General features: G+C 37.1%; 1 protein-coding gene across 3 annotated transcripts in view; it reads left to right on the top strand.

The window, feature by feature from the left end:
- The window catches only part of Hnf4g (hepatocyte nuclear factor 4 gamma), a 149,468-nt gene extending 139,445 nt beyond the window's left edge, over positions 1-10,023 (top strand). For all 3 annotated transcript variants that reach the window (XM_076911237.1, XM_076911235.1, XM_034516936.2), the window contains 4 exons: positions 792-944; positions 1,055-1,291; positions 2,640-2,762; positions 6,776-10,023. In XM_076911237.1, coding sequence (XP_076767352.1) covers positions 792-944; positions 1,055-1,291; positions 2,640-2,762; positions 6,776-6,897 — 635 coding nt within the window. In that variant the 3' untranslated portion in view covers positions 6,898-10,023. The remainder of the gene's footprint in view (positions 1-791; positions 945-1,054; positions 1,292-2,639; positions 2,763-6,775) is intronic.
- Positions 10,024-12,512: the final 2,489 nt, after the last annotated feature.

Below are 12,512 nucleotides of genomic sequence, written 5' to 3'. Positions count from 1 at the left end.
AAATTCAAATCTCCTAGACTCATGTAAAGTCAGATGCTATGGAGTACACCTACAGGCCCAGTACTTCCATCAGGAGATAACAGGCAAAAGAGGGAGACTCCTTGGATAGTCAGGGGCCAACTAGCCTGGCATCCAGCCTGAAACAGCAAAGATATCCTGTGTTAAACAACTCAGCAGGTGAGGTTATCCTCTGGCTTCTATGCATATGCTGGGTCGCTGGGTCTATTACAGGCCCAGGCTCACACATCCCTCTTTTCCCTCCACCACCCTCAAATAAAACAAAAGAAAGATCTATGAGGCAGCTCCTGACAATACACATACTATTTTTTTTCTATTCTTAAGCTTATTTAAACTGTATCTGATAGGTTCTTACTCCAAAAGCACCAAAGCACGCTGGTTTTAATCCACTGTTAGCAAGGAAGATTCTCTAGGATTTGTGTTAAGCTCGTTAATGAGTGAGGCACTAATAGAGGTCTGACAGAGGAAGGTTAATCATTATCGGTCGATTCTCCCCTGTCAATAATTAGCTGGTTTTGAGTCTGTCCTTTTTTTTTGTTGTTGTTGTTATCACCAGTGACTGAGGCTGTTAAAATGCACGTGGGCACATTATTGTTATTGATTCTCTGAGTGTTCTGACATCCTAGCCTTCCTAACTTAGTGCTATGGAAAGCTTTTGTACGTAGCACAGCCCCTTCCAGAAGAGACCATTTTGACCACTGCTACATAGAATGACATACAATGTCGCATAAACAGTCCTGCAGAGGAGCTTAATTCTTCTTTTTTTTTCTCAGGAAACCACTACGTTATTCACCGCAACAGCTGTGAAGTTGAAGTCAGCCGTGTGGCCAATAGAGTTCTTGATGAGCTGGTTAGACCCTTCCAAGAGATCCAGATAGATGACAATGAGTATGCATGCTTGAAGGCCATTGTGTTTTTTGACCCAGGTTTGTTTTCAAAATTCAAAGTTATTATCACGAAACTTAAACCACCCCGTTTACTCTCATGTTCTAGTTTGATGATGTCCTATGTGTACCTATGTTTCTTCCCTCCTCAGATGCGAAGGGATTGAGTGACCCTGTGAAGATTAAGAACATGCGGTTCCAGGTGCAGATTAGCCTGGAGGACTACATCAATGACCGGCAGTATGACTCTCGCGGCAGGTTCGGAGAGCTGCTGTTGCTGCTGCCAACACTGCAGAGCATCACCTGGCAGATGATCGAACAAATTCAGTTCGTCAAACTGTTCGGCATGGTCAAAATTGACAACCTTCTTCAGGAAATGCTGCTGGGTGGTGAGTGTACGGGGTGGTCTTATTTGCTTGTTTGTTTGGTTTTGTTTTTTTCCTTAGTTTTAAGGTGTAAATTAGAACAAGGTACCCCTTGGCCCAGAATTACTTCAACTTTGAAGTTCCCATTCCTCCGTCCTTTCAGACTTCTAACTGAACACACAAAATCTAATTTTTTTTCCATTTAGAAAGTCTACATAGCCTAAGGGAGACAAAAGGTCCTGGACAGAGTCAAATGCTAATTCGTACTAACCCTTAGCATCCTGTGTGGGTACAGCCCCTTTGACTTCAACTTTTAAATCTTTCCATGGGTGGTAAATAGAATGTATTCCCTGCTTGTAGGGCAATGAGAAGTATAGTGGTTTTGTTTGTTTGTTTTTGTTGTTTTTGGTTTTTATCTTTAGCTTCTTTAAAACTCTAAGGAGAGAAAAATTGCTGCATAGCTTATATATGAATCAAAAGGCCTTAAAATGAACATTTTGCTTTTAAAGGAATTAATTGACACAAACTAGTAGAAGGAGGGGGAGGGGGAGGGGGAGGGGGAGGGGGAGGGGGAGGGGGAGGGGGAGGGGGAGGGGGAGGGGGAGGGGGAGGGGGAGGGGGAGGGGGAGGGGGAGGGGGAGGGGGAGGGGGAGGGGGAGGGGGAGGGGGAGGGGGAGGGGGAGGGGGAGGGGGAGGGGGAGGGGGAGGGGGAGGGAGAGGGAGAGGGAGAGGGAGAGGGAGAGGGAGAGGGAGAGGGAGAGGGAGAGGGAGAGGGAGAGGGAGAGGGAGAGGGAGAGGGAGAGGGAGAGGGAGAGGGAGAGGGAGAGGGAGAGGGAGAGGGAGAGGGAGAGGGAGAGGGAGAGGGAGAGGGAGAGGGAGAGGGAGGCACACTTCAGTGTTGCAATAAATGTCAGGAATAAGTTAAAGAATAGTTATGTTCTGATTTAGATTAAATTTCCTTGTAAAATCACTATATTTAATTTTAGTTTTCTGGTCCGCAATGTGTTCCTAATGATATCTTTCTTAAATATAAGTTGCTCATGTCTTTAGTGTGATTCCAAACACTATAAACTAGAGGTAAGTGATTCTTGGAATTGCCTTAACAACAGGCAGAAAACCCAATGGTTCCAGGAAACATCACACAAGTTCTATTATTAATACTCAACATAATGATATAAGCATTCATCTTTCCAATGAACCATGAAAGCCAATGTTGTCTTTAACATGAAAGTAGTTCTCTCCGTTTGTTTTTGAATTTTCCAAAAGTGCTTTTCAAATAGCCATATTTAAACTGTCACTGGAAATGTGCATCAAGGTACGTCTAAAGTTCCTGTAACTGTCACTAATCCAGGCATCTCCGTGTCTTCTGTAGGTGCTGCCAATGATGGTAGTCATCTCCATCACCCAATGCACCCACATTTGTCTCAAGATCCACTAACTGGGCAAACTATACTTTTAGGTCCCATGTCCACACTGCTTCATACGGACCAGATTGGTAAGAATCTGTGAAATTTTCCTACTGTAACTAACATCTCTTACGTTTAATTGTTTGGGGGAAAATTGTAATTTACAGGAAAAAACTGTCAGTTCCCAGGAACTGCAAACATTAGATAGAATCTCCTCTGCTATACTTAGCAATTTAAAACTGAAATACCCTGTTTGTTACTTACTCTCTGTAAATATGAATTTGAATCTTAAACTGAATATGTAAAACCTTAAATTTTTCCTTTCTGTAACTTTGGGAGGCATAAAGCTACTGCTCTGTTGTTGGTGTAGGGCTGTACAAATAGCCATAAAAGATGAAACCAAACCAATAAATTGTAATAAACAACAGGATAATTACAGTCTCTACTGAATTTTAAAATTGGTAAAATTTTAAGAACTCTTTACTATAGATTGAAAATGTGCAGAGAAAATGAAAAAATAAATTTGCAGTACCGATTTAGGGAGTTCTAAGGGGTCAGAAACAGTGAGAACTAACAAAATACAGCAGAGCAATTTGCAAGCTTTCCCACATTAGAAGGTGTCATTGCTCAGGAGGTGGTGGGACCTGGAGGAACTGAGCTAATCAATGAGGTCTACTGAAGTCTTATAGAATAGGCAACTTTTACCAGAACCTCCTACAATTTATCCTCTCAGGGTCAAGAAAGGTCACCTGAGTAAAGTTCTCATGAGTTCAAGCTGTATACCACGACAAGGACAAGCCACACATGACAAAAACATATTTTTCTATAGGCATGTAAGGGAAGTTTTAAATATCTAACAGAAATCAATAATAAGTAATCAGGAGTAAATTGACTTCTATCTTCCACCCCTGGGTGGACCACAAAAACGCATTTCAAGAATAATTCCAACTTTTGAAGAAAAGTTTTCTTAAAGTATTCTCAGAAGCACTCAGAATTCTCCTCACAGGACATATGTTTCAACAGAGAGGGAATGTTTTCCCTGTATAATTGTCTGTTTTACTCCTTCAAAAGCTTGGATCAGTTTCCCATGTTTTATCTATTTCATGTTCAATATTCTGAAATAGCTATGAAAATTCATTTATTATTACTTTTTTCCATTACAGAATTCATTTCCATTTTTAAAAAATCAACAATACTTCTCTCACTTGCATGGACAAACATTTCTTCCTAAGTTCCTAGGTGCAGGCTTACAGCCTTGAACAACAACATCTGCTGGGCTACTTCTGCTATGGTCCCATGTCAAGTTGAATTTCAATTTCCAGCATTATAGCTTATTGTTTCTTTACTGCCTTTCATCTTTGTTGGTCAATTCTCCTTTCAATTATTCATTTTTTTTTTTTTTGGAAATGTTTACCTGACTTCATCACTTGGGGGAGCAAGGAAGAAGACAGCTAGCTATATTGTGGCATCTGCCTGAACTAAAGAAAAGATTACAATGGTCCAACACAGAGAGACATATTGTGATCAGTGGCACAACACAAAGACATTAGTTATTAGGTAGTGGTTTCTAGATGAAAGGTTGAGAGTAAGGTTTGTTTATGCGGTATTCCCAGAGAATTGTAATTATCATGGTAACTGGAATTATAACCACATTATTGTGGTGCATTTTAACTAAGCCATTGTAATTAGAATTTCTGTATATCATAATTGGGCAAAATGAGGCTACTTATAAAAATTTTTTTAGAATTCAAACAGCTAATGTATTATAGGTTGTTGGTGACTATGGTAACTACACATTAGTGCAGATTTACTGCAGGTTCTACTTTTCTAAGTTACTCTAGGGATGGAAATTCTATTTGACAAGGAATCTAGAATTGATTGGTTAATTGCAAGTTAGTCAATCTTCATCAATGTAGTGGTACTGGAGAGAAACTATTCAGGAGCAAAGAGCTGTTTTGATGCATGATTTCAGCTCTTTAGTTCTTGCTAAGCCCCACTCTGCAGGGCACATGCTAAGACAGCATATTGGGCAGGGCTTTCTACAGTAGGACCTTTCCTTTCACAGCAGCCAAGAAAAAAGAACAAAAAGAAGTAATACATCAGGAATAAAGTACCATCCAGAGATATTCCCTAAAGACCTACTTCCACGACTGAAGTTTCCACCATGTCACAAACATCACCATCTTGAAATGAAGCTTTTAGGACATGGTCTGTGGGAAATGCTTCATATCAAAAACATAAAATATTTTTTATGAATTTGTACCTATTTATCCCAAATTTGCCTTTGATCTCTTGCCTGTGAATACTAAAACAGCTAGCTCACTGCACTGGCTTTAATTATTGTGATATAGTTTTATGCATATTTGCATTGCCTATTGACTATACAACAGACTTTAATAACTGTTCATAATGTTGGTGCACCAAGATGCTCCATGTAATTGCACAATTTGGGAGTTCCACTAGCCTATGGATGAGAAAGCTGAAGTCATAAGATAGTCTGTTACCATTCAGCCCTTAAGAGATAAGTACTGATGAACATTTGTTTGAGGGTTAGAGATGAAAAAAAAATTGTCAGCAAAAATCTATAAATTTTAGAAATAATATGATGTATTTATTATACTTTCCATTAGCAAATATTAATTGAACAAAATAATGGATTTATGACTTTTAAATGTATATGTAAAGATTTTAATTATATTAACCCATCTGTTGCTCACTCTCATCCCCTAGTAATGCTGTTTCATTTCATAAATTTCAGAGTACAGACAAAAGAAAAGCCCAGCATCAGGCCAGAAAAGTGGCACAATTCTGTCCTAGAAACTAGTTATTTATAAATTCAGAGACTGACATACACTAGCAGCACATGAGCCATTGTAGGCATTAAAGGTAGAGTTTAATAACTTGACCGTTATAGATTCTTTCATCTTTACAACACTAGTGTTCAGCATTTAAGAATTTCAGTATCACTATTGCTATTCCTTTTCTCTGCTCAGAACAACATTTACGAGATTTGCTTGTAAATGAAAATTTAGATTTGCTTGTGCTTGCTCAAAACTGTTTCTATTATACACAAATCAAGATATTAAACATATCAACTAAAAGTTTCAGGGTTTTCTTGGTCTTTAGTGAAGAACCCTAAATTTTTAAATCTATTATAAATGTTAAAGAATAATTAGGGCAGTAAATTTCTGTATTTCTATTCAACCAAGCTACATTAAAAATGCTATTTTTAAAGTAATTGTTAATTCATATTTAGAAGTAATATAAAGTATTAATGGGTACCAGCCAAATGGAGATTGTTCTTGTTTTTATAGACAATATTTAAAAACTAAAAAGTCTGCAAAGTTTATAATGTAAGCAAATACTTTATACTAGTTCTATCAAATATTTTGTTTTGTAAAATTAAAGAATATGTTATAGATTATTTTATAATATGGAAAAATTTCACGATAGGAATATTTTTCTATACAATAAAGTATTCAAAGTACATTTAAGAAATTGTTCAATTCAATTTTTTTATATTCAATTACTTTCTATTCAGTTATGCAGGTTTGCTCTTAACGTTGAAGAAGAAAGACCCGGGTAGCTCAATTGTAATAGAAAGGTGAAAGAACAGACTAGCATGCTACAGACGCTGATTGCAGTTTAGCTTTGAAAACTCTCCAAAGTTTACCTTTTATATCCTCTAGTATTATAAACTAGCAGAATGCCAGTCAGGTATATTTTCATTATATATCTTGACTTCAGAATTTAGGAATATTGTTTCCTAATATTTGGGTGAAATTACCATGCTATAAATTATCTTTACTACCTTCTTTCTCCTGCATGCAATGGAAAGCCTAGTAATCACAGATGCTGTTATGAATGGCAAGAAATGTCTTGAAGTGAGAGTTGAGTATTCAACATGTCCATCTACCATTCTTTAGCGGTATTTGGGAAGGGATTAGCATGTCAGTGCCCTGGTAATTCATTATACAAATCAATACTTTACATATGACATTTTATTCAAAATATAATAATGCATACTGGTATTATGTAGGACTTTGTGTGGTGTTGCAGAGTGTCTGCTACTATCATATCCAATTCTCTGCTTCCTTTTCAGCAACTCCAGAAACCCCACTACCTTCCCCACCCCAAGGCTCTGGACAAGAACAGTACAAAATCACTGCAAACCAAGCTTCAGTCATTTCACATCAACCCCTCTCTAAGCAAAAGCAGTTGTGAGATGGGGCTTCCTTCTGAATGGCACTGCATAAATGTGAAACACATTGGTCTTCAAATGTCTCAGGATGATACTTATGTCTACTTTAGGCAAGGCTTCTTCATGGTGCTGTTGTAAGATGGTATCCTATTTTCTTGTTTGTAAACACATTTTGTTTATTGTTGCTGTAAAGCTTTCACGTGCAACCTATGTATATTTGACTTTGAGGCTGTTATATAATGTATTGTTTCCAACTGTCCCTGCACTGTGCCTGAACCACTTATATATGACTTCCATTTTTTCATAATATTAATTTAAATATGTAAATATTTGCTTTGTTATGATCTGATGCAGAACTAAGTTTTCTTTTTGGTAGATAAGAAATGGTAGTTAATATAAAAATCAACCAAGTTTTTTTTTTAAATAAAAACAAATTTTAAACTTGAAGATTACAAAAGGATAAGCAGTAGCTGTAGAATAGACTATTTATCTGATAGAGAATACATCAGGGAGTGCTGTGGCCAGCAGTAAATGTGCCTATGTTAAATTCAGAGAATCCGCACCATTGTAAAGATGACAGATATTTTCTGCAATGTGACTGCATTTTAAGAGATATGCTAAAGGAAAGAATGATGCTTCTTTTAGTTAGCATACAAGCCAAAGGAAAACAAAAAAAATAGGAAACCATATTTCAACCAAAAATGCCATTCATTTCTTATTCTTGGGAAATATGGAAAGTTACCCACTTATTGGAACTTAGCATGTCACCATACCCAGCTCTTTGGAAAGCCAAGAATGTCTTTTTTTAAAATATATTTTTAATTGGATATTTTATTTACATTTCAGATGTGATTCCCTTTCCCCATTTCCCACCCACCCAGGAACCCCCTATCCCATCTCCCCTCCTCCTGCTTCTATGAGAGTGTGCCCCTGCCCACCCACCCACTCTCACCTCCCTGGCCTCCAATTCACCCACACTGGGGCATCTAGCTTTCACCAAGGACCTCCTCTCCCACCTATGCCCAACCAGGCCATCATCACCTACATAAACAGCTGGAGCCATGGGTCCCTCCCTATGTGCTCCCAGGCTGGTGGTTTAGACTCTGGGAGCTCTGGTTGGTTGATATTGTTGCTCTCCCCATGGAGTCACAAACCGTTTCAGCTCCTTCAGTTTTCTCTCTAACTCCTCCACTGGGAACCTCATTATCAGATCAATGGTTAGCTGTGAGCATCCACCTCTGTATATGTCAGGGTCTAGCAGACCTCTAAGGAAACAGCTGTATCAGGCTCCTGTCAACATGCACTTCCTATCATCCATATCAGCATTTACCATTGGTGACTACACATGGGATGGATACCCAGGTGCAAGAGCCTCCAGACAACCCCTCCTTCAGTTTCTGCCCCACACTTTGTCTTCATATTTGCTTTCATGAGTATTTTGTTACTCCTTCTGGGAAGGACCAAGGCACCCACACTTTGATCTTCCTTCTTCATGAGATGCATGTGGTCTGTGAGTTGTATCTTGGGTATTGGTAGCTTTTAGGCTCATATCCAATTATCAATGAGTGTATACCATGTGTGTTCTTTTGTGACTGGGTTAACTCACTCAGGATGATATTTTCTAGTTCCATGCATTTGCCTAAGAATTTCACAAATTCATTGTTTTTAATAGTTGAGTGTGTATAAGTGTACCACAATTTTTGTATCCATTCCTCTGTTGAAGGACATCTGGGTTGTTTCCAGCTTCTGGCTATTATAAATAAGGCTGCTATGTACGTAGTGGAGCATATGTCCTTGTTATATGTTGAAGCATCTTCTGGGCATACAACAAGGAGTGATATAGCTGGGTCCTCAGGTAATGCTATGTCCAATTTTCTGAGGAACTGCCAGACTGATTTCCAGAGTGGTTGTACCAGCTTGCAATCCCACTAACAATGAAGGAGCGTTCCTCTTTCTTCATATCCTCACCAGCATCTGCTATTACCTGAGTTTCTGATCTTAGCCGTTCTGACTGGTGTGAGGTGGAATCTCAGGGTTGTTTTGACTTGCATTTCCCTGATTACTAAGGATATTGAACATTTCTTTAGGTGCTTCTTGGCCATTCAAATTTCCTCAGTTGTGAATTCTTTGTTTAGCTCTGTACCCCATTTTAAACGGGGTTATTTGATTGTCTGGAGTCTAATTTCTTAATTTCTTTGTATATATTGGATATTAGCCCTCTATTGCATGTAGGATTGGTAAAGATCTTTTCCCAATCAGTTGCTTGCCATTTTGTCCTATTGATAGTGTCTTTTGCCTTACAGAAGCTTTGCAATTTTATTAAGTCCCATTTGTCAATTCTTGATCTTAGAACATAAGCCATTGGTGTTCTGTTCAGGAACTTTTCCCATGTGCCCAGGTATTTGAGGTTCTTCCCCACCTTCTCTTCTATTAGTTTTAGTGCATCTGGTTTTATGTGAAGGTCCTTTATCCACTTGAACTTGAGCTTTGTACAAGGAGATAAGAATGGATTGAGTTGCCTTTTTCTACTTTCTGACCTCCAGTTTAACCAGCATCATTTGTTGAAAATGCTGCCCTTTTTCCACTGGTGGTTTTAGCTCCTTTGTCAAAGATCAAGTGACCATAGGTGTGTGGGTTCATTTCTGGATCTTCAATTCTATTCCATTGATCTTCTTCCTGCCTTCTCTGTACCAATACCATGCAGTTTTTTTTTTATTACTATTGTTCTGTAATACAGCTTGCAGTCAGGGATGGTGTTGAGAATAGTTCTCACTATCCTGGGTTTTTTGTTATCCCAAATGAATTTGCAAATTTTTGTTTGTTTCTATCTCTATGAAGAACTGAGTTGGAATTTTGATGGGGATTGCATTGAATCAGTAGATTGCTTTTGGCAAGATGGCCATTTTTACTGTATTTATCCTGGCAATCCATGAGCATGGGAGATCTTTCCATCTTCTGACTGCTCTGAGTGCAGTGGTTCCTCTAGCATGGCTCAGGATATGGATATGGTGTCTTTATGGGAGCCAAGAGTTTTTCTAGAGGAACCCATGTCAGTTCAAGATATGCAAGTATGGGAGGAAGGATGTTGTGGATTAAATCATTGATTATTACATTTGTTCAACCCAGTTCTGGTTGGCTTCAATGTGAAAGTGTCTCCAAAGAAAACATGAAATTATTACAGTATGCCTTTTGAAAACACACAGTGGCTGATGATGGAATATTATTCATCATGGTACTCATAAATGTGAGTAAGAAGTACAAAATTGTTGGCAGTATATGCAGTATACTGCCGTATATATGGCAGTATATGAAGAGACCAGTTTTGTATCTTTTGCAATCTTCATATCTTCCCCTAAAATACTAAAGAAGATAAAATGTATGCTAGATCTATTTTGATGACTTGGGAATTTTTGCAACATTGAAATTTTCTGAATATATAATTCTAGATTGAGAAGTAGCCCCAACTACCTGAGATCACTCACAGCCCACAGCCAGGATTTATTTTAAAAGCACTAAAAATCAGCAATGTATATCAATATTCTCTCTCTCTCTCTCTCTCTCTCTCTCTCTCTCTCTCTCTCTCTCCCTCCCTCCCTCCCTCCCTCCCTCCCTCTCTCTCTCCCTCCCTCCCTCCCTCTCTCTCTCCTCTCTCTCTTTTTCTCTCTCTCTCCATGCTCTGTATATGTGTATATATGTCTGTGTGTCTCTGACTCTCTCTCTGTGTCTCTTTCTCTGTCTGTCTCTCTCTTCATGCCTTTATTATTTTGTTCCCTCTCTTATATTTACTGAATTGGTGAAATATGGTTGAATATACAGCTATAAAAATTTATATAACATATATCAAGAAGAAAATAAAAAGTACTTGAACCTGTAGGATTTTGGATTAAATGTTTCCATGGATCTTCACAGTTTCTCAGATTGTGAGTCACACCCTCCACCTACCTAAAAGTACAGAGATCATTTTAGTATTAATTATCTTGGCTCTAAAAGTGAAATAATGTGACAGCTATCAGTGATTTCACAGCATCAATTGTATTTACTCAAATGTTATTATCCTCACAAAACTAAAATATAACATTGATGGAGGAATGGGAGAGAGAAAGAAAGAAAGAGAAAGAAGAAGAGAAAGAGAAAGAGAAAGAGAGATTCTTAATTCTGAATATTTTGAAACTTTACTCTTGTTTCATGAAGTAAGCAAATTACTAAATTTCATGAACAAAAATATCTGTAGGTTTTTGTTTATTTGTTTATTGTTATTTTTAAAAGAAAAAAGTCTATTTGGTAGTATATATCATATATACATGTGTATGTATATGTATGTGTATTTGTATGTGTATATGTGTATATTACCATAACAAAATACATTAAACTGGGAAGAGTAAACAAGAGAAATTTGTTTCTCATAGCTATCAATCTTGGGAAGCTCAAGATAAAGAATTATCTGATGCTTTGATTTATAGTGATTTTTGAGACAGCTCTCAGGGGACCTCTTATAGGACAATAGGATTGTCACTCATATAGGCGCTAACCTCAGGCCCTCCTCACTTCTAGTTTTCTCACCTTTGCATATCATCATCTATGTGACTACATTTCAACATAAATGAGGAGGCAAATGTGAATTCAAGCCATAGCAAATAATTTTAAAATACAAAATACAAAATTTATTTTTGACAAATAATATATCCACAATGATTTACTAAAAATATGTCTTAGAAACTATTGCTAATAATTCTGTTTGAAAAACTTTGGTCAGGGAATTTGTATTATAGTATTTTTGTATACTGAACTGCCAAAATGATGGAGAAAGAAGAACTGATGTTTTCAGCATAGTATCAAGATATTGTTAAAGAAAGTTATTGCTGTTATATAATACATTTTCAGGTGATAGATGTAAGCAGTTAATTGTAAAATAACAATTCATTTTATAAATGCAAAATTATTTTTATAAATTTCTTTGTTGAAAATCAGAAATGAGTAGTTTTTTAAATGTTGAATTATAGTTAGATTAAAATATTTCTAAATTTTAATACCTGTTTTCCTGAGCTTTCTTAATAAAAACTAAGAAAAAAAATAGCTAAAATGGATGCTTCATTAGTATTGAAAACTAGTATTAGAATTTTGGAAGTTCATTGTCATTCATATTGTCACTGTGTTTTATTGATATTGATGGTCTTTAGACACTACTCATGGAGGTAGAAAAGTTTAGTTTTTAGCATATCTCCAAGTAACCATAGGCTTGGCCTCTGCTATAAAAGATAATTCTTATATATAGCTCTATTTCATAGCAACGTTTGCTTTCTGATTTGGTACTAGTAATAGTAACTGACATGTATGATCTAAGATGGTTGAAATGTCCTATGCACATACCTCAGTTCCTAAGTTGCTAACCTAGTGTATTAGATACACTACTTCCTATTTCTGTGATAAATCACAAAATACAAGGCTATTTATTTATAGAATCAAGTTTTTTTTTTTTTTCAACTTATGGAAGTGTCCATCAACATCGTGGTAGGGAAACAGTAGGCATAGTAGCAAGCTTGGCCTCTATAGTAGTGTAAGAGTCTGTTATTCACCAAAGAATGATACTCTGGATTCAAATAGTATGTAAACACAAAGAGTGTTTTATTCTGCAGAAGTC

The sequence above is a fragment of the Arvicanthis niloticus genome, chromosome 13, assembly GCF_011762505.2.
Source record: "Arvicanthis niloticus isolate mArvNil1 chromosome 13, mArvNil1.pat.X, whole genome shotgun sequence".
In the NCBI taxonomy this organism is placed as follows: Eukaryota; Metazoa; Chordata; class Mammalia; order Rodentia; family Muridae; genus Arvicanthis; species Arvicanthis niloticus.
This window is presented reverse-complemented; position numbering and strand designations above follow the sequence as displayed.